Genomic DNA, 20,177 nt, shown 5'->3' with positions numbered 1-20,177 from the left:
CCCTTGAAGTCAGAACTCCAATCCCTATATCCTAGGAAGCAATGACAAGACAACTCATCTCCTGGAGACCACTTGAGTTTGGTCCCACTACTCGTGGGTGAGACAGATTATCCACCAGGAGAGCAAATCCTATCCCTAGCCATAAGGATGCCAGCAATGCTGGCAGCAAAGGCAATGTGTTCCCCAACATTTCTGGACAGGTCACCTGGAACCTCGGCAACCCGAGGTAGTTTTCAGCCAATTTATGCCATGCTTTGAGATAAAAGCAATTGTGAGAGGATTATTCGGGTTCGTGTTGTAACACAGACGAAATCAAGGTAGAGAGATTCTGACAGCTACAGGAAGCTGAAATAGTCAGCAGGTCTTAAGCGAGTTAGGAGAAACACTTGTTTTTATGGGGGAAGGGAAAAGTTGTCGGGAAGGGAAAATTTCTAGAGACTTTTTTCCTCTTCAAAGCCCTCTCCCCATGTTTTCATTCAGGAGAGGATGGTTCAGCATGTGTTGCTGAAGAAAATGTTTTGTTTGTTCTCATTGTAAACTCATCAATCAAAAAAATATTTTTATTCAGTATTTTGACTATTTCTCCTTCAAATAATCAATCTTTGGCATTCTGGGGTTAAAATTTCTCAGTGGTGTTTTTAGGCCTAATTAAAACAAAAGAGACAACTTATGGTGTATTAAAAAAAATCCAGCACTGATCACAATACATTGGGTGGAATGGTGAATGGTTAGAGTTTCCTAAATTACTGATATTACCTGCTGATACGAGGGCTGTTCAAAAGGGCACTTCACTTTTGGGTTTATTTATTAAAAACGTGCACTCAGCTGTAAGAAATTAGCCTCCTAGAGATGAATCACTCCCTACTTAGGGGAGCTTGAAGCAAAGAAACCGATCATGCATATGTTGCAGAACTGCACAGTAACACAAGCTCCAGTGTTTTACTACATCTCTCATGCAAGGTGCTAATCAGCAACGTGAAGCATTCCTAAGGGACACAAATATTCTTGGCTTAAAAGTTATGCTCTTAGGCATCTTCCTCAGATAATTAATGCCAAATTTACAGTGCTGTAGGATATTTTTTTTCCTCTTGTAACTGGAAGCCCTTAATAACTGAGGTGAAGTGTGAGGCACAGGCTATGGGACTTGAGCAAAACCTTGAAAGATCTCTACATCAGCTCTCAGGTAAGCATAGATAAGAAGACATAATATCTCATTTTATCTGTGAAATTTTATGGATTGCATCTGGGGTATGAGTCTGTCTTGTGGAAGCCAAGCTATCCTTTCAATGCTTGGTTGGCTACAGAGATTTTAAGCATTCCCTTCAAAATCTGCACCTTGAAAACATTAGGGCAGAATAGATGCAGCTCAGGTAAGAGCCCTGGCAGACTGGTATGCTTTGCAGTCTCTCTCCAGCAGGTCATAATGTGGTCATTCTTTCTTTTCCTGCCAGTTTACAACATAATAAGCTTGTTAGTGCTGATAACATGGAATTAATTAATACATTAGAACAATGGTAAAACCATTCTAGGTAAGTTAATTAAGGAATGCCATTCCTAATTACCTGCAATTTTAATATATATAGACTGGACATATGTGGAAAAGGTTCACAGAATTTCACCTGAACCTTGTGATGTATCATTCTGCAATGAGTTGCAGTTATGTTCAGTGCAAGAGTTCCTCAACAGGGAAACCTTCTATGCAAAATTGCTGCTGTGTAACCCAAATCCAGGTGATTTTTATCTACTAGCAAGTTAGGGGTTCACACTGTCCTAAGATAATTGCTTTTCTTACTCCTGTGTGACTACAGTAACAAATCCCAGAATTCAGCTATGGCACTTGGGTGAGATGTATGTCAATGGGATTTCCCCTACTGACTAGGGGGGAGTGGGTATTGATGCTGGGACTTCCTCTCAAATGTTCACATGCTGAAGGTGAGTTAGACTTCTAATAAACAGCACACTTGCTTGTGAGCCTAAATTAATGAAGAATCTGCCCTGTTTATCACTTTTATAGCAGTGTGCTTGCTCGTGGACTGGTACGGCATCTTACAAGAAAACCAGAAGCAAGTTTTCTTGAATTGCTTCCAAATGGAAGAGCTCTGGCCTGACAGCCAGACAGAATGCTTGTTGCTGCACAACAGCTGTTCTCGCCACGCTGCAGACAAGCTGCAGGCAGTAGAGGTGCTTCCACAAACGTGCTAATGTCCTTCCACAGGCAAACCTTTAACATCACTGGGATTATGTATGCTGGAGCATGGTGAACTGGATCACACAAGTGACCTACAAAAATGCTTCTGTATAGTTTTATCTGTTCAGTAAATTCATCTTTGGAGTGAACTTGCACATCTAAACCACTCCTTTGTCCAATTCAGATTCAAATGTGAGCTTTTGCTAAGTGAGAAACGTTGCTGTAGCGAGCAGCAGCCACAGCAGGGCTTCCCCTTACACAGGCTTCTGGATGCCAGGAGTGGCCTGAGGGGAAAACATTCTGAGGGAAGGTATCCTCAGCATTACCTTGTACTGCTAGCTCTAGCTGCTACTGGAAAAGGAAATGATGATGTTTAACAAAGACATAAAGTTCTCCAGAATGCTTTGGTGTGTCCTTTTAGAGGAAAGGGAGTGTAGATAAGCACAGCAGTAAACAGCTCTTGGTCAAGGTACTGAGACATGCCAACAGGATAAACACTTTCCCTGCTTGTGCTTCATTTGTGGTTGTCTTTCAGATTTCTTCAGCTACTGCAGCCCCACCTATCCACAAGCACTGTAGTGTTTCAGGTGCAGAAAAAAAACAGCATAATAGGTAGTTTCAATTAATGGATACTGTACAAGGTCTATTCTGCATTCCCTTTATTAGGGGGTTGTGGTGGATTGGATAGCTCATCTTTTTCTGCAGAAAGTCCTTACAGTGGAAGTTAGATGTATAATAGAAGGTAAAGCCCAAAGAGACAACAGGCAAGCTAGGATAAACTGGTAATGTCCTGTAGTGTCCTGTTCCCCCACCCCCGCCTTGCATAACAGTCATATAGCAGAGGAAGAGAAACAGATTCCAACAGCTTGGCAGTCCTCTGAAATCTGCAACTACTTTTAACATGCGACTCACAGCAGAGAGTATCTTTCCCATGAATTTTTATAGGACAGGCACATTGGCAGTAAGCATACAAGGAATTAGCAACTTGAAATGAAAGAATGGCAAAGGTCTAATAACAAAGCAAGTTGAATACCTTGACATTTTTCAAGTGTATCTGTAGCATTTATTTGATAAAGTATATAGGGCTAATAAATTATCATCCAGAGTACTTCTGCTGTTGTCTCCTTAGCTGTTGTCTTGCTACAATGGATCTCCATTACGTTTTCAACCCTTAACTGCTGTGTTGCTGCCATCTTGATAAAGAGGAGAATCCCATGGCAAGAGATCTTTCAAGTAGCAGGCAATTCACTACAGAAAAAGCCACTTCGAAACTGCTAAAGCAGCCTTTTTGTAACAAGTCTCCCTTGAGGAAATCAGCAGTCTTTGCAATTTATTCCAAGAACTGACCCCAGATAAGGACTGAAGTACTACTTTTTTCTGTACATATACATATGCATTTGTTTTAAAGTAAACTAACAACAAATAACTTAATATTAGACAAATCCTTCAGACTAGGTATCTGCCACTGATAAATCTCTTCTAGGGCTTCACTCCAGAATTTTCTAGAGAAAAAACTGCATAGTGCAAATGTAGTAAACTTAACCAGCATGTCCCACCAGTACTGGAATTACGATGCACATGAGTAGAGGCTGCTGCTTTATAAAACCTAAATCCCTGTGGTCATGTTCCTTTCTGTTCCCAGTCGTAACAGTCACCTCCCACCACTCTTCCAAGGATTAATGTGTGAAGCGTGTGATGCCAGGCTCAGTTATATCCACACTGAACAAGTAAATATCACACTGTCTTCTTTCTTGGAGCTGGGACCAGAGCTCAAGCAGCTTTGTCTCCCACCTCCACTGGTTCGCCTTTACAGAAGCATCAGGTACAGCTGCTACAACAAATGTTAGTCTGGGTAGGAACATGGAACCACAGAAAACTCCTCATATTCTTCACAGTGCAACGCTGTGTCCAGTCAGTACTGTTCATAATGCCTGTCACAGGGACTGATACAGGGACATTGATAGCACGACTGCTCTAAGCAGAGCAGTTAACATAAAAGACTCCCTCTGTAACAGCTGCTTTTCTTCTAAACTGGAATAAAGACAGAGACAATAAATAAAGAACTGGAATAAATAGAAAATGGTTTATTTAAAAAAAAAAAAAAATCACACTTCAGTATGTGGCTAAAGGTCTCACTTTAATTTAAACTATGTACCCAGCATCCATGCTTCAGAAGTCAGGTAAGCATGCGTATGGAAGGAAGAGAAGGAGGTGCCTGCTGTCATCTTCCTCAAAACCGCCCCCAGAGTGATCTTTAGAATATAATAAGTTTTGTTAGCAGGGTATGAAGTCTGAATTCCTACAGGACACCAAGAAAGGAAAGAACAGGTTTTCTACACATACAGGAGTTCTATAATCATCATTCAAACAGAAATGCAATTTGCTGCATTTCTAACAGCTGTGAAAACAGTGACAAATATGGAAAAAAATGCAGGTAAACATGCATACTGCAAGATTTTCTGTAATTTTTTTTTCCAAAGAAAATTTCCTTATGAGGAAGTAATTAAATTTGTTTCACAAGTCTATGTAAACTACTTACATTAAAGTATTCAAAAGATGACCCTTTTGTATACTCAGTCATCAAGAATTACATGTGAAATGTAGCTTTTGTATGAAGGTTAAGACTTTCCACATACGAACAATGCTGCAATCCTCCTTTACAACAGAAGGGAATGGATTATTAGAATGCTATTCCTAAAACATTCTTCATTTTAAAGTAACTATTTAATTAATAAGACTGTTTCTAAACAAGTTCTTCTGAAGGCAAGCTTCCAAGATCATCCAGAAGGAGCTTATATTCATGCTTTGTTTTCACTGCTAAATTCATCCCTGACAAACGCTACTCAGGCCTGTGGTTTAGGTATGTGTAAAGCGCGATGAGGATCTGAAGAGCCTTTTTTTTATCGAAGAAGTCGCTCAGCCTCCTTGGACTTGCTTTCTTTTGTTTTCCTCAGTAATGCCTGTTTTATAGCATTGATCTTTTCATCAAGTTCAGCCAATGAATAGTTCTGCTAAAAGAACAAAATAAAAACCACAATCATTTACATCTTGTAATTGCCAGAGAAGTGGCCTAGCACTTGATACTTGAGGTCACTGTATATTGCACCAAATGACAGAAATATGTTTGCAGAATTGTCTGAATCTAGTCTATGGCTATTTAAACTTAAAAGAAAAATAATGTAAACTTAGAGGAAACTGACAGTCCTAATCATGGATCAATATATCCATACTATTTCCATTAGATGCTTGTTTAACCTGTTCATTAAAATAAATAAATAAATAATTAAAAAATAAAAATCCTAGATGAGACTATCTAGATCTTGAATAACCCAGCTTTACAACTTAAGGGGTTTTTCCCTGTTACCCAACATCAATCTCCTCTGTGCCCACTTAACCTGACAATTTTTTTGATCACTTCTTACACAAGGAACTAGTCATCATCCTTTTTATAAAAAAATATTTCACCCTATGAAGGATTTTTTTCTGATGTAAACAAGCCTACTTCCTTGAGTCTCAGATGGCCCACATCCCGTTCTCAGCATTCTCCCCAGTCCTTGTGTCTCCCAGTGTGACAGCTGGTAGCAAACAGTGTTCCAGCTACAGTCTCAATTGCACTGAGGAGAGTCTAAGGTACACTGTTAATACATTCCCTTAGGTGACGGTGGTGTGAAAACAGTGAGTCTTGCTGACTTTAGTTAATATGTGCTATATTGTCAGGCCTTTATGCAACGCTTTTGCTGAGCCACCCATTTCTACTTTTATGGTCTCTTCATAAACTGATTAAGCAAACAAAACAACAACTACAACAAAAACCCCAACAGAAAATGAGAAGTCATTACTAGGAGGCTGATCAGAATTCACAAATTGCTTGCTACCCCTAGCTTGATTTACATCATTACAGATTTATTTACAGACTCTTAGAGACTCATTTCATTGCGATATCCATTAACTTTCTTTCTCTTTCCCACCCTTTCTTCACCAGCAAGTTATCCAGCTATTTCTGAGAAGGTACATATTTGCTTTGTAGAACGTCTGAATACTTTTCACTCAAAGCATCCCAAACTTAAGGTAAGCAAAAGTTAACAGCACTTACATGGCGAGGCTGAACTTTTCTCCTCTTGCCCGAACAGCTCTAAAGAAAAGACATAATCAAAACAGATTTAATGTTGCATGGACAGAGGACCACAAGTAACTCTGTAACATAGACAAGTGTTTAACAGACAAAAGAACAGTGACTGCCATTCTATAGACTAATGAAATCTAAGTGTACTTTCAATCACAAGAAATACTATTGGAGAGCAGTCAGAAGCTGTTGAAGCTTCTCCATATTTGGCAGCAAACAACTGTCAACTTAACTGAAGCTTCCTTTGGGCAAAACCAAGATCAACATCCAGCATTTGAAACTGTCAATATTTTTCTCGCTAAAATTTTCCTGTATCCACACCAATACTTATGCAAAACTTTGCGCAAAAAGTTGCTAATAGCTGCACAATACTACCAATACTACTATTGCCACCATAACAAGTTTTTTTTTTTCCCAGATCCCCATTGTAGAGGAGATCCTAAAGTGCTTTCTGTGGAAATTTTAGATTATGAAAGCATATGTTTTAACTTCTAGTTTCCAACAATTTGAAGAAATAGCCTCACAAATAAAGGACTTAATTGGTCTCTGACACAAAAAAAATAAAGCAAAAATGTATAATACCACTACAGATTTTTAAATGCTGACCCTTCTTTGGCTGGTCTCAAGGGAGAAGATACAAATTAAAATACCATCAACAGTAAAAGAGGCATTCTTACCATGATGTGGGGAAAGAAGGAAGAGCAAGACAACAGACAAGAAGTTTCTATAGTTAAGCAGAGCCTGATGTAGTAACAACTAATGTTCTCCTTGTCTTAATTTTTGGTGAATGAAGTATTAGGTTTACTACTCAGAATGAGAGAGAACTCTGTCTGAAAATTAGCAACAAATAAATCTAAGTCACAGAATCACAATAAACAATTTTTAAAGGGTTTACTCTCTCTCATCCTATTGGAACAGTTATTTCATATAACTGATCTTTAGTAGCCAGATCATGTACAAAAGCCGAAAGGATTTAAGCTGATTTAAGCCATTAATGATTTGTATTGAGATCAAAACTTCAGTCAATCTTCTTGTCTTTAGAAACACTTCATATTTTAAGGCAAGGTCGAGGCGGGAGAAATCCAACCGCTATAGTACATTTCTTACAAATTAATTAAGCTTGGGTGCCTGAAATTCCACCTCCCCCCCCAACAAACACTACTTTTTTTCAACAGAGAAATTAGGTAGAATTTATGAACTTACAGGTTGTTTTAAAAAGATGGACCCAATTTCAAAGCAGTAGTGATTTCAAATTGGGTCAATCTTTTTCAAACACCCTGTATACAGATGGTCCACATTAAATGTAACCATTACACCAAGCCAGAGTTGTCTACCAAAAGCGTCTGCCATCTAACTCCTTAGGTTTTTTCCTCTACAAAGATTTAAGCATGAAAGTCCCGAATGCATTTAGGTATGCTAAAAGAAGTTGAGATAATTTCTTACTACAGATTGAAAATATTCAGGAGACAGTCCTTCCAGCTCAAGGATTTTATCTTCAAGCTTCTTAATTCTCTGATAAATGTCTCTTGGTACAGGACCACCTATATACACCAGTACAAATAAGAAATCAGGAAAAGTGCTTGAATAACTTTTTATACTAAAGATTGCTAAATTTACAGACGAATTGTTTGAGTCCAGCAATTAACCAGAAGCTGAAACAAAATGAGTGGACATGATAATAAAAAGGGTAATTAATATGATTCAGGGTAAAATCTGATTGATAAGCCAGTGTCATCAGTGAAGGCAACAGACAACTTTCTGCAGGTGGTTGAAATACGTCTGACAAGGTCCCTGGTCACACACCATTTGCAGCTATACTACAGCAGCTGGGACTTGTTTCCCCGTGTAAGATCTGAACTGATCAAAAGATCAGCCTTGGAGAGCACCTGATTTATGCTACATAGTATTCTATAAACAGAAATCACTGTTTATCACAACTAACTACTGATAGTCTGGTTCTGAACAGTAGTGACAAGCAAGGCCTTCGCAAGATTTTACTTCTTCTCTTGCCAGTTCATTTCCACTTATTTCTAGGTCTGTTACGTAAGACAATTCTATTCCACAAACTACTGAAATAAGCACTAATAGCTTTTTTGCCATTCATCTATTTCCTCACTTCAGATAAACAATTTTGCAGGTAGCTTCCCTCCCTCAGTTCTGCTCTTTACTTGTCACGCAGCAGCTACTAATTAAATTGGCTAACCTCTCACTCTTCATATTGCTGTCTCCTAATGTAAAGGGGAAAGAGCTGTACTAGCACCAGAAGAAGCTGTTCTGAAAAACAGCAGGTGAGTCAAGAACAACTCTCTCAGTCACCATAAATAAAAACTGGTGAGCAGGTAACTGAGGCTGGTTACCTACTCAGATGAAAACCTTTTGCAGAGCTGTTGGGGTAAGCAACAAATGATCTCGAGCCCTTCCTCAGGAATGCTGACTTGGACAGGAGTTGATCTGGAATTGCACACTTTCATTGTCTTCCCCTATGCTGTAGTTTATCTGACTTTCAAACAAAATTATGCCACCTATTATAGGAACAACCTGGAAGCACATAAACTCCAAAGTTACTACGTTGTAACCTTAATGCTAGCCAGTCACTTGTAAATTCTATTTCCATGCAAAACTCCTTACTTTTGAGACAGCTGCACAGCTGTCAAGCCCTGACTGCTGCCTCTACAGTATCCAGGAGTATTCTACTCTCCTTGCTGTCAGAGGATTTCAATCCAGTATGCATTCACAGGAATCTCGTAAACTAGTGAATGTTCACCATATTCCTAGAGAATGGATTAGCATCTATTCAGAAGACAAAAAATGTCAGCGTGTGTCTGCAGTGTGATGTGTAGAACGTTCACTTTATTAGGTGAAGATCTGGGCTTCTGTTCTGAAAACATTGTTCAGGAAAAACAGAGATCCCTCCTTGACAAGTGCCTCATTTATTTATATTCTAGAAAACTGGGCCTGGGGTGAGAAAAACAACTTTTAAAAAAGTCAGTAGCCTAGTGGCTGTGGCATTTATTTTAGTTAAATGTGTGGACTCATGTTTGCATGGCTAAAGGCAAATATTGATGACGACTTTGCACATGCTGGGAAATAAGCTTCTTACCTAACTGTATTTCAAGAATCATCCACTTTTAGGAAAGGGTTTCAGGTTGTCTTTTAGGTTCATCCTATCCCCCACCCACAAGGTCTCCATGAAGCAGGACTGAATCCTAACCTCAGCTTTTCCTGTTCAGTGGGTCAAGGTAGAAGGACTCCACTGCTACAGAAAACCACTACCTCCAAATATTACAGATGGTTTTAAATCCCATTTTTAAGTGCCTCTCTGTCATTTGCTACCACATCAAGCGTAAATTTACTAACTCAACACCCTAATTTGGGCATAAATCTGGACTCTATGTTGGCATTAGAACCTAAGCATTAGATTGTAGTACCTGGGGTGACTAAACCCTTCAGTGGATCTATCCACTGCTTTAACAGTCACAGATTTTAAAGACTTGCCCAGTTTTACTAAAGCAGTGATAACTGTAGTACAAACTGGCATACCAATGTGAAAATTAAAGCATGATACAAACCTGTTTGTAACCGTAAGTGTGCTTCAATGTTTTGCAATCTCTCCTCAACAGCTTGATTTCCACAGTCATGAATGGGTACATTGGCTTTGTGACTGGACCCATGTGCTCCTTCAGATCTAGTCTGAGGACCATATGTATTTACCACCCTGGAAACTACGTAAAGAGAATACAAATGTAACATGTATGCACACAACACACAAAAGTACATCTAACTAAAACCATCAAAATATTAACATATGAAAACCTGCATTAAATAAATGTCATACCAGTCTCTCACATGAAGGACCCCACACACACGAAAATCAAAGTTTCAAGTAAAAGAATTTTCCTAAAGTAAACAAAAATGTAGGACTTCACATATGCAAAGTAAAAGAATTACTCATACATTCACGTAGAATGACAATACCAAGATTTGTCATCAGCTGCTGATATACAGCAGAAAACCCAGTAGCTGTGTCAGCAGTTACATGTGAGCTGTTGTGAATGCAAAGAAGAGGCCAGACCTAACATTACAGGAAGCATCATAAATACATGAAGATGAAGGGAGATAAACAACTAGAAGAATACTACAAACCTCAGCAAGGAAGTTCTCTTCTAATTTTTGTTGTTTGGGTAACAGCTTTTATGACTCTTCAGCTGCTTCTGGGTCTATGTTTCCCCCTTGCTGAACTGTGTCTTCATGAGAAGATTTTGGTCACTCCTCTTTAAACTACAGTAATTTCTCATGTCCTACCTGACAGGACTGCTGCAGACTTGCAGACTTACAGACTATGTTGGCAACTCCAGACACACCTTCTTACTTCATGAAGGCCACATGTTACATTCTTGATTCAGTTTATGATGGTTTTACTTCCAATTCCTAAGTGTTATCCACGTTTCAGTTATGCACTGTTAGGGTTTTAGTTACTTGAAATACAGACTTTTCTTTTTTGCTGTAATATGCTACCATCCAAGTTACAAACTAGCACTCAGTTTATAAAAGGAACTACTGAAAGGGGTTCTTAGTGAAAGATTCTAAACTCAAAATCACTTCCCTATCTCCCTCTTAGCTCACCAGACATTTTAATGCTTATAATCATCCTTCGCAGTATTTATTCTGAATTCTAGAATTCAGAATAATGAATTGGTTTCTAGAATCAGTATCAAATGGATAACTGAATACAAGCATTCTCAAAAATGGAAGAGAGAGTTACTTTCATTCTCATTATGGAGATTTTGTTTGTTTTTAAACACAGAGTGACTTATGTACACCTAGAAAGCAGTAGGTGGACAACCAATCTTTCATACATAACTTCTGATGGGTAATAATTTCTACACTATTTACTCCTCTCCAAAATGTAGTGCAGTGGTAAGGTTTCTACCCAGCTTGTCACTTCTCATAAATGTACGTGCCAGAATTTCCACCATGTGCCAAAACTATTTTCTAATTCAATACACTTACACCAACTAAAGAAGAATAGAAGCTAATTCTATATCATCTCAATTCCGGATGGCTGGCTTCACCTTAGAAGAAAAGCTAAGAATTGTTCAGCTTCTCTGCTCTGCTTTATCTTTTGCATCTTTCTTTTCAGACAATGAAAATAGGCTACTTCGTTTTGGTCTTTAGTGCATAACCATCGGCTTAATGAAGCAGTTATGGGATTGAAAACCTTGAGGAAGTAAGCAAAGATGTAAAAATATTTACTGAAGTAAAAACCCAATATGTTAAGTTTGCATCTTTGAGCATTCTATAAAAAGTTTTTAAGTCAAAAATTCATCAGTGCTGTTCTACCTAGACACTCTTAATAAATGGGTATTAAAATAGTTGCTTACCCTTTATATGGCTTTTAAATCCAGGATAGGGTGTGAAAATTGCATCTGTTCTGGCACAGCTGTTTTCTAAATAAATAATAATATAAAAAGTGAGGTCCTAATTATGTATTTATGATTCAAAATATTCTACTCATCCTCAGCTTTGAGGCTTTTAACAACTCCAATTTAATTTTTTGTAAAATAAAATCATTAAAAATACTTCATTCTATAAACACTTGGTCATTAATAGTTCCACACACTTCCTTGGACCTACTGGTTTTAATTGGATAAGCCACTTATATAAATGTATGCACACATGTACATAAAAGTTTATTGAATCAGGACCAAATTTCTTCCCATTCACATTTTATTTGGTTCTTACTTTTCACTGTGTTTCTCTGTAACTTATTTCTTTCTTCTTTTACAGAAGACTTTTCCCTGCTAATCACTGTTACTCTGGTTTTATGTCCTTTTTTGAAATCGTTCTCCTATTTTTAGACTGGTCTAGTTTACTCATCAGCACTCTTTCCTCAACTTCCTGCATTTATTCTGATGCCTGTGTGTTCTTTAACTAGGTTAACCATAAAAACCTACAGTACAGACCGTCTTCATTTATTCTAATGTTTGTATTTTAATCTCTGTTCATATACACCAAATCTTTACACGTATTTTTTTACTCCCGAACATACAAAGGAAGGTCTTATCGTAATTTCTTCTGTACATAATTAAAAATTTTAGGAATCAATATTTTACTATGTAGCATATTCTACTAGACTTCAGATATCATTTTCTTCCAACTAATATTCAGGGAGTTAAACTCCCTATAAAGCTTTTGGAACAATAAGCTTTGATCTCTAAAAGCTTAAGTACATCACAGAGACAATGCACATCTGGGTTCACAGGTACTTAGAAAATATCTCTGACTACTTTGCCATATAAAAGTGTCTTCACTTTTAAGACACATTTAGACACAGTTACTGACTGTGCTAATAGGATCCAGCCTATCAGATGGATTTAAGATTGTTTGGTTATAGATACTGCCAATTGTGCCAGTTGGGTGTATTAAAAACATCAATAGCGCAAGTAACGTTGAAAGGAAAAAGTTATGCTAAGTAGCTAATAATTCAAATTGATTGCAAAAAATACTTATTTGCAATTTAACTAGCATTAAATTAACTTCAATTTGAATATGCAATTCACAAGACATTTCTGAATTGCAATTCTGTTGACTTTGGAAGGAACATCTAGCTAAAACATTGAGAACAATAGCTACAAAAATACATTATTTAAGATCACGGTTCTTAAAATGAACACAGTAATAGCTATAAACTTTCTGTATGGGATGCATTAAACGTTGTCATCCAGTGACTACTTTCTTTTTCTGTCTGACAACATCTGCAGTGCACATGCAAGTTCCTAACAAAAACAAAGTTACTGTAAAATAAAGTTCTGTTTTAAATACAGAAAAGTGCTTTTGAAAAATAAAATAATAAAATAAAAAAACTTAAATTGCTATGAAGATTAAAGTCTGGCTAGCCAGTTACCTTGATTACAATCAATAACATTGCAAAATTCCCTGACATTATTTTCATTGATCTCAGCTTGTTTCCTCTCGATGAAGGCTGATATCCGTCTGTCAATCTGCAGGTAATAAACATGATGGCATATATCTATTTAATTCTTTAAATTTAAAATTTAGAAAGGTTTTTTTTTTTTTTTTTTTTTTTAAAGTAGAGTAAATCACTTACTTCTGCTTTTCCAGCTTTTATTTGGACCACCTCTGGATCAAAATTAATATGAGCATCCTTCAGATCTCCCAAGTCATAATTTGCATACTTTTCTTCAGTCTGACAGTTACCATCATAAACATTTAAACTTGTTTCACAAGTTTGTCCTTCTGTTTTACCTGCAGGTTCAACATGGCCTATATTTTCCACTTTAATCAGTGACTGGAGTCTTTCTAAAAGAGGCTGAACAAAGAAAGCAGTATGCTAGGGTTAAAAATAAGGTTTTTTTTAAATCCCCAAAATAAAAAGTAAAAAAACAAGTACTATTGCAATTTCTAAAACAGACTAACCGAAATAGTTTACGGAATTACAACATCTGCCTCTCATGCAACGCAGCAATAAAATTAAACAAACAATCACTCCAAATACTGTGCACACCATGGTTCTGGCCTTTTTGACCTGTGCCTTTTAGAGGTTTGTATAGGAAAACTTTTAAATTTCAGTGAAAATCTGCCTGCTACTCATCTGTTACTAGCTAAACCAAAGCTTCAATCGTTGGCATCAATGCCACTTAATTAACATGTCATTCAAATGCCTACTCAGAACAGTAAGGCTTAGTATTTTTCCTCCTTAACATGAAAGCCAATGCTTTCACACTGTAAAGCCTTTACTTTATCACCACAGCACTACATTCTCCACTTGAAATTGCAGTTGCCCTAGTGAATGAGAGAACACAGACATGAAATATATAGGGTTATCCTGAACACATGCTTTTCTTGACATGGTTGATTATCTACTTAGGTCATGAAATTAAATGAGAATGCACTAACATTTGTAGCAGCAAAAATAAATGCTTATTATTCTACCGCAATATCTCTTAGACAAGATGGAATAACAAAAGCTTAATACATATATATGTCACACCCCCTTTAAAAATTTTTACCAGTTTCATCCAGTCTGAATTTCACTGCTATTTTTTGCTCGAGGAATTTTTGTTTGTTTTACAGACAATATGATTTTAACCAGCCACACTTTCTGAAATGGAATAAAATTCCTATTCGCAGTGTTCTTACAGTTGTATGTAATTTTAACTTACTTTTATCTTGCATATTTTCTCTTTTTGTTTATCACACCAAAGATTTGGTGGATGTCTGGAAAACATAAAGGGTCTTTCTTTTACCTAAAGACAAGCAAATACAGGAACTTCCTTTTTCACCCTCTCAGTGCTAAACACTTGAAATAATTCATTGACTAGCTGAAGCAAAAAACTGGCATTCAAATCACCACCTTCTAGAGAAGAACTACCAAGGTCAAAACACTGTTCAGTTACCAGCTGACTGAGTGTTCACCCTCCCTGACATGCAACTAAATTACATGTACTTCTGGCAGGGTTGGAAAGTTTCAAATAGTTAAAAGAAATGACAGTAATGGTGACTGGCTACTTGGCAAGATGAGACATTAATGTCAAAGAAATTACTCTTAAAAAAAAAAACCAACACAACAACAACAACAAAAAAAACAACCTACGCTGAAAATATATTTAATTGCAGTAAGACACTCCAGGATGTGTCATGCTGGGATAATGCCACTTCTTGAACCACTGAAAGCACTCCATAAGCCTCCAAACTCACCCAACGCATGGAATCATTATCATAGCATGACACACACCTGCCGTGTCTTATTGCTTAATTATAACCCACCATAGATGGAAATGTATCACATTTACAATGCGAGTCTAGAAATCTATGAGGCTGCATTTATTCAGCCTGCTTGCCTACAGTGGCTATTCCCACCACTAATCTGAAAAATCCATAAGCGTGGGTATCTACAAAGCACAGCGGCATCCCAAGCGTATAATACCTTTGCATTGTTTTTTATTGGACATATCAACATAAGATCAAAATGACTACAACTTTACAGTTTAGATAATATAACTACATTTGGTTGTTGATCACTTTTGTCAAGTTGAATGCGTCCAATTAAATATTTACCTGCAAACATAAAATATGCTGCTGAAGTGCACTAAGGAGCAATGTTGGCTGAAGTGCTGACATGCTTTGAAGCTTGCTCCAATCGATTACAACTTTCACGATATCATCTCCAAGGTTAAACTTCAAGAGGGCAAAACAAACACAACAAAAAATTATGTTGTTATGTTGTACTAACATCACAAAAGCATACAAGACTTCTACAGGCCGACAACTATGCTCAATCACATGCAGACCTCATTTTTATATGAGGACATTGGAGAGGTTTGACATTAATTATAGTTCAAGCAGCTGTCATTTTCAAAGTAAGCTAGTATTTATATATTCAAAAATTAAAAATTCCTTACTACTACATCACACTTTCATTGTATTAATCTGATCTTTAGTCAATTCTCAATTCAATAAACTATTGTATGAAAATATACTGTTCACATTAATGTCTCAAATATTTTCTTTTAACAGATGATGGAACCATCAGTAGTACAAAACTCGTACCCGGGTTGACAGTCTCTTGTTAGTTCATGCATTTTATTCTGAGATTTGCAAATCTATCTATGTCTGTATGACCAAGGTCTTGATACTGTACCATACCACATTCTTGAAATTTTTACTTGCCACTAATCCAAAAGAGACCTTATATTAGAAAATAAGTGTTTGAAAAAATAAATATTGAAAAAAACTTGAGGTTAAACAAACTCTAGACTTCACAGCACCACTATTAAACCCATTTATAAATTACACTATTTCCCTTTATAAGTATTCACATAAAAATAACAATTACCATAGTCTATTCTGTTTGCCAAGGAATGAAAATATTTAACTCCCAAGACAATACAGAGTAACATACATAGTGAATCTGAAGTTTTAATTAAAGGAACTATGTGTATTCTATAAGCTAAAAATAAAACTTCCACTTTCTAGTACAAAGCTGATTGTTAATAATCACTAATAAAATATACACTTTCACACCACCTTTGCCATTTTTGTTACACTAAAGCTCTTCTCAGGATCTGGAAGTAATGAGCACTTTCATTTCCAAAGCCAAGTAGGTTGTTCTCCAATCAAACAACCCATAAGTGACCCCCACCAAGTTCTAAATACAGATAAAACCCTTGTTTAAAATCAAGAGGACCTACAGGTACTCTGTTTGAGACACAGAATTCCCAAGTCATATGCATACTTGTAGGTCTACATCTCACTCCTTTTTTTTTTTTTTAAGAAGGGAAAAAAAGAGACCTCAAGCAGATTACAAAAATGACCTTTAACATACAGTCTAAAGATATCTAAGTTCTAATGGCATCAAATATGGACAAGAACACAGAATGGTCATGTGCTTGTTTCCTGAATCCACTACTACAGTGTATAAGGAAACAACGAGAACTAAACACAAGAATGTCTCCATCACTCTGAAGACAAAATAGTGAATACTAAGTTGTTCTACATTAGTTTGACACCCCAGCATTATCACAATTTTTTATTTAAAGAACTGTAAGCCTGAGCCTTCTGTCTTTGGTCAAAGAACAGCTTTGTTAAATACAGTGTTAGATTACAAATTACATAGCAAGGGAGATGGTCTGACCAAATATATAATGTATTTTAGGTAACTTGCACACAAATGGTTATTCCCGTTTAGTACATAAATTCCATAGGATGTAGGAAAAATAATGTTTTAGGAAATACTAATTTTGAACACCTTACAAACTCAAGAATGTATCTAGAATTTAGTAAAACTTTCAGAACTAAGCCACTGTGCACATGTGATCATCTGAAGCATGTATTTTTTCCCAAAGTTTCTAGATTTACATCTGCTACATTACAGTCCACTGACAGGGTAAAAAAGGTGTAGATGTAAGTCATCATAATGAAACAAAATATGAGTAAAGAATAAACCCCTCCTGCATTGAAACATGTTTCTAGTACAATAGAATTAGTTTTCTCAGTATTTTGCATCTTTCTGCCTATAAAAACTGTGACAATCAGGTTTACAAATTCTGTGATTGGGTAACTTCAAAGCCTTTGTATATTTGCAAGTCCACAGCCTAATCTGTAGCAACTTACAGAATCATAAATAATTTCAGCCCTTTGAAATTGTTTTATGAAAAACACTGACTGTCACTTGGGGCTTAAAGAACTTTTCACCAACAGTCATATTGGTTTTAAGAGTTGTTCTCCCCAGATGTCCTCCTAGTCACTGTGCTGTAACTGCTCTAGTAAAAAAAGCCTGTGCCAGAAATATTCCTGTTTACAGGCCAACCTGCCAGCATAAATCCAACCTAAACTACTATGGCGGATCAAACAGTGACAGCTAATGATCTGGCACATGTTCAGTCACCTCTATAAAGGGAAACGGGGAATCAGTAGTTTCAGTCAAAAATGCAAGATGGATTGATAGTCAGTAAGCTGGTAAAGCAACGCACTTAAACCTACCAGAAATCAAGTGCTTGCAGACAAGAGTGTAAATCAACAACTGGAAACAGTAATGACCAAGCAATTAAAAGGGCCTTCTCAGCTAAGATGAAGCAACCAGACCCATACTTATAGTTCAGTGCACAGTAAAATGGCTTTGTTGTCATGGGAAGAATACACTCCAAATGCCAATGAAGACCTTTTACTCTGCACCATAACCACTATAACTCTATGGAGGGGATGTAGCAACTCTTAACCAGTCTCTTGTAACTGTCTGTGCAGACCCAAATATTGTTAAAGTCACTAAGCTCTTGCCAGTGACATACTAGACATAGAGTAAAGTTTAGAGAACAAGAAACTACAGTATTTAATGTAGTTTTGAAAACAACTAAACTTGTGATGAGTAGCCTAGTAAAGAGCTTATGAAAGTTTTCCTTTATTCTTTGTGTTTTTCATAAACACAAGAGTTCAACTTTTCACTAATGTTAACTTTGTAAGAACAACAGTATCACACCTGGATAAAATTACAGTCACTAGTTCTTTATTGATTACACTTACAATTTTCACCAGGAAGAATTATAGCATATTTAATCCTCAATACATAGACAGTTATCCTGTCTTTGTAATCCTATGAATCAGAGATGTATGACCACCAAGATGTTTAGTGCTGCACTCCTGTTCAAAAGCTAGGGTAGTTCTTGATCACTTTAGAAATAAGAAAACTGAGACTCTTACTAGGCATTGCCTGAATTTTCAGGCCCTTAATTTTGGACAACTTTTGCTTGAAAATGGAAACAATTACTAGCAGACTTTGAGATAAGATGCAAATATAATACACAATTCTATTAAGATGAGAGGTGAAATGCTCTAAAAATAATTTAGCATCAGTCAGCAGCTACTGCTTAAATGCCTCTGTATCAGAGTACATTTCTGAGTATTTTTGTAACACAAACATATAGTAAGTTATGTTATTTCCCACACATATCACTCGTCACCTGGCCCCAAACCTTCAAACAGCTAATTTCAGAATCAAAACTGTATTTCTACTGCCTTCACAAAATGACGTGTATTTCCACAGTGGAAAAGGAATCAATCTGTAAAGGATTTATGGTAATAACTAAGCTGTTATTTATACCTTCTCCTTATAAGGGCCCCTCACCACTACCATAACACCAATTAAATAATTCACAGCCATTAATCTAAAGTAGGTGTTTCAACTAAAGTACCAGAGAGCAAAGCTGCTTTAAAAAGTCTGACCCCTTGAGATGCATCGTGTGTTTCACAGTATGCTGTTACCAAGGCAAGGCTAACTTCAAGCTCCGGATCATTTATTTTGATGTACGACAGTCTTCTAGTAGCTTTAAAATTCAGAATCATTGTTAAGATATCGCAATTAGACAGACTGCAGTTTCTCATGGGAGAGATCGCCCGTCAAACTACAAAGTGACATGAAACGTCCCGTCACCAAGACGCAAAGGCACGACCAGGAGACGCGGCAGCAGAACACGCCCGCGGGGCCTGCCCACATCCCGGGGCCTGCCCCCGTCCGGAGGGACGCGGCCGGCCCGACCGGCCCCGCCAGCCCGCAGCCCCGCCAGGCGTTCCGCCGCTCCCGCAGGCAGGCCGAACAGCCTCCGAGAGCGAGGCCGATCCCTTGTCTGTGGCAGGCTTCTTTTCTCTCCGGCGCCGCACTTTATCCCTGGAGCTCGGAAGGGCCCCACAGGCCGGGGCGAAGCAGGAGCACGTCCTGCTCGGGCCCCAAGGCGAGGGGGGCCGGGTGCGGGGCCCGCGGCGCCTAGGTCAGCCCTGCCCAGGCTTCCTCCTCCGGCCGCCCCGCACTCACCTGCCCTGCCAGCCCAGCCAGGGAGCGCAGGGCGCTGCTCGCCACCTCCGAGGCCGCAGGGTCGGCGCCGACGTCCGTTGCGTGGCCGTCGGGCTGCAGGGGGCTGGGCACGGCCGCCATGACACCAGCCGAGCCGCGACCAGAGCAGCATTCCCACCGTCGCTCAGTGATGACGAAGGCCTCGGGTGGCCGTGGCCGCTGTCCCCGCCCCCAGGGCTGATCAACAGTCGCGACAGCCAATCGCGAGCTGCGCTCTCCAGGCCGGCGCTACGCGATGGGTGCGGCTTGGCCTGGGGGTGCCGGGTGACACGGACGGGCCGGGGCCGAGGGGCTGTCCGACCCCTACGCCCAGGAGTCGCGGCTCGGCGCCCGGGCTGAGCAGGCAGCCTGAGGCCTGGCTGGCCCTGCCAGGTCCTGCCCGTCTCCCCCGGCCCCTGGGTTTCCCCGCTGTGGTGCTGTGTAGGACCCTCTCCCGCAGTACTTGTCTCTCCAGCCTGGCCAGCAGCTCCATTTTCCAAGCCCGAGGAAGCACCTTAGCTTTT

The 20,177-nt window shown here is 38.5% G+C and overlaps 1 protein-coding gene across 4 annotated transcripts; it reads right to left on the bottom strand.

The window, feature by feature from the left end:
- Positions 1–4,252: 4,252 nt before the first annotated feature.
- On the bottom strand, positions 4,253–19,793 carry MBIP (MAP3K12 binding inhibitory protein 1). 4 transcript variants are annotated; one of them, XM_082058253.1, is made up of 10 exons: positions 19,636–19,793; positions 15,390–15,509; positions 14,495–14,578; positions 13,420–13,641; positions 13,216–13,312; positions 11,693–11,758; positions 9,881–10,033; positions 7,755–7,852; positions 6,282–6,320; positions 4,253–5,199 (listed from the first exon to the last, which is right to left on the bottom strand). In XM_082058253.1, the coding sequence occupies exons 1-10, from the start codon at positions 19,753–19,755 to the stop codon at positions 5,089–5,091; spliced, it is 1,110 nt and encodes a 369-aa protein (XP_081914379.1). In that variant the 5' UTR covers positions 19,756–19,793; the 3' UTR covers positions 4,253–5,088. The 4 variants fall into 4 exon arrangements, with proteins under 4 accessions (XP_081914379.1, XP_081914380.1, XP_081914381.1 ...); XM_082058254.1 differs by having other exon boundaries at positions 4,253–5,196; XM_082058255.1 differs by lacking the exon at positions 14,495–14,578.
- Between the last annotated feature and the right edge of the window lie 384 nt (positions 19,794–20,177).

This window comes from Streptopelia decaocto (genome assembly GCF_964273445.1).
Source record: "Streptopelia decaocto genome assembly, chromosome: 7".
In the NCBI taxonomy this organism is placed as follows: domain Eukaryota; kingdom Metazoa; phylum Chordata; class Aves; order Columbiformes; family Columbidae; genus Streptopelia; species Streptopelia decaocto.
The sequence above is the reverse complement of the archived record's forward strand: the minus strand, read 5'-3'. Positions and strand labels throughout refer to the sequence as shown.

Coding starts and splice junctions, on each gene's coding strand:
- MBIP (XM_082058253.1), bottom strand. CDS start 19,755: ATGGCGGCCGTGCCCAGCCCCCTGCAGCCCGACGGCCACGCAACGGAC. Junction 13,313..13,419: donor TAAAAGCTGGAAAAGCAGAA/GTAAGTGATTTA, acceptor TATTACCTGCAG/ATTGACAGACGGATATCAGC. Junction 5,200..6,281: donor GAAAAGTTCAGCCTCGCCAT/GTAAGTGCTGTT, acceptor TTGTTCTTTTAG/CAGAACTATTCATTGGCTGA.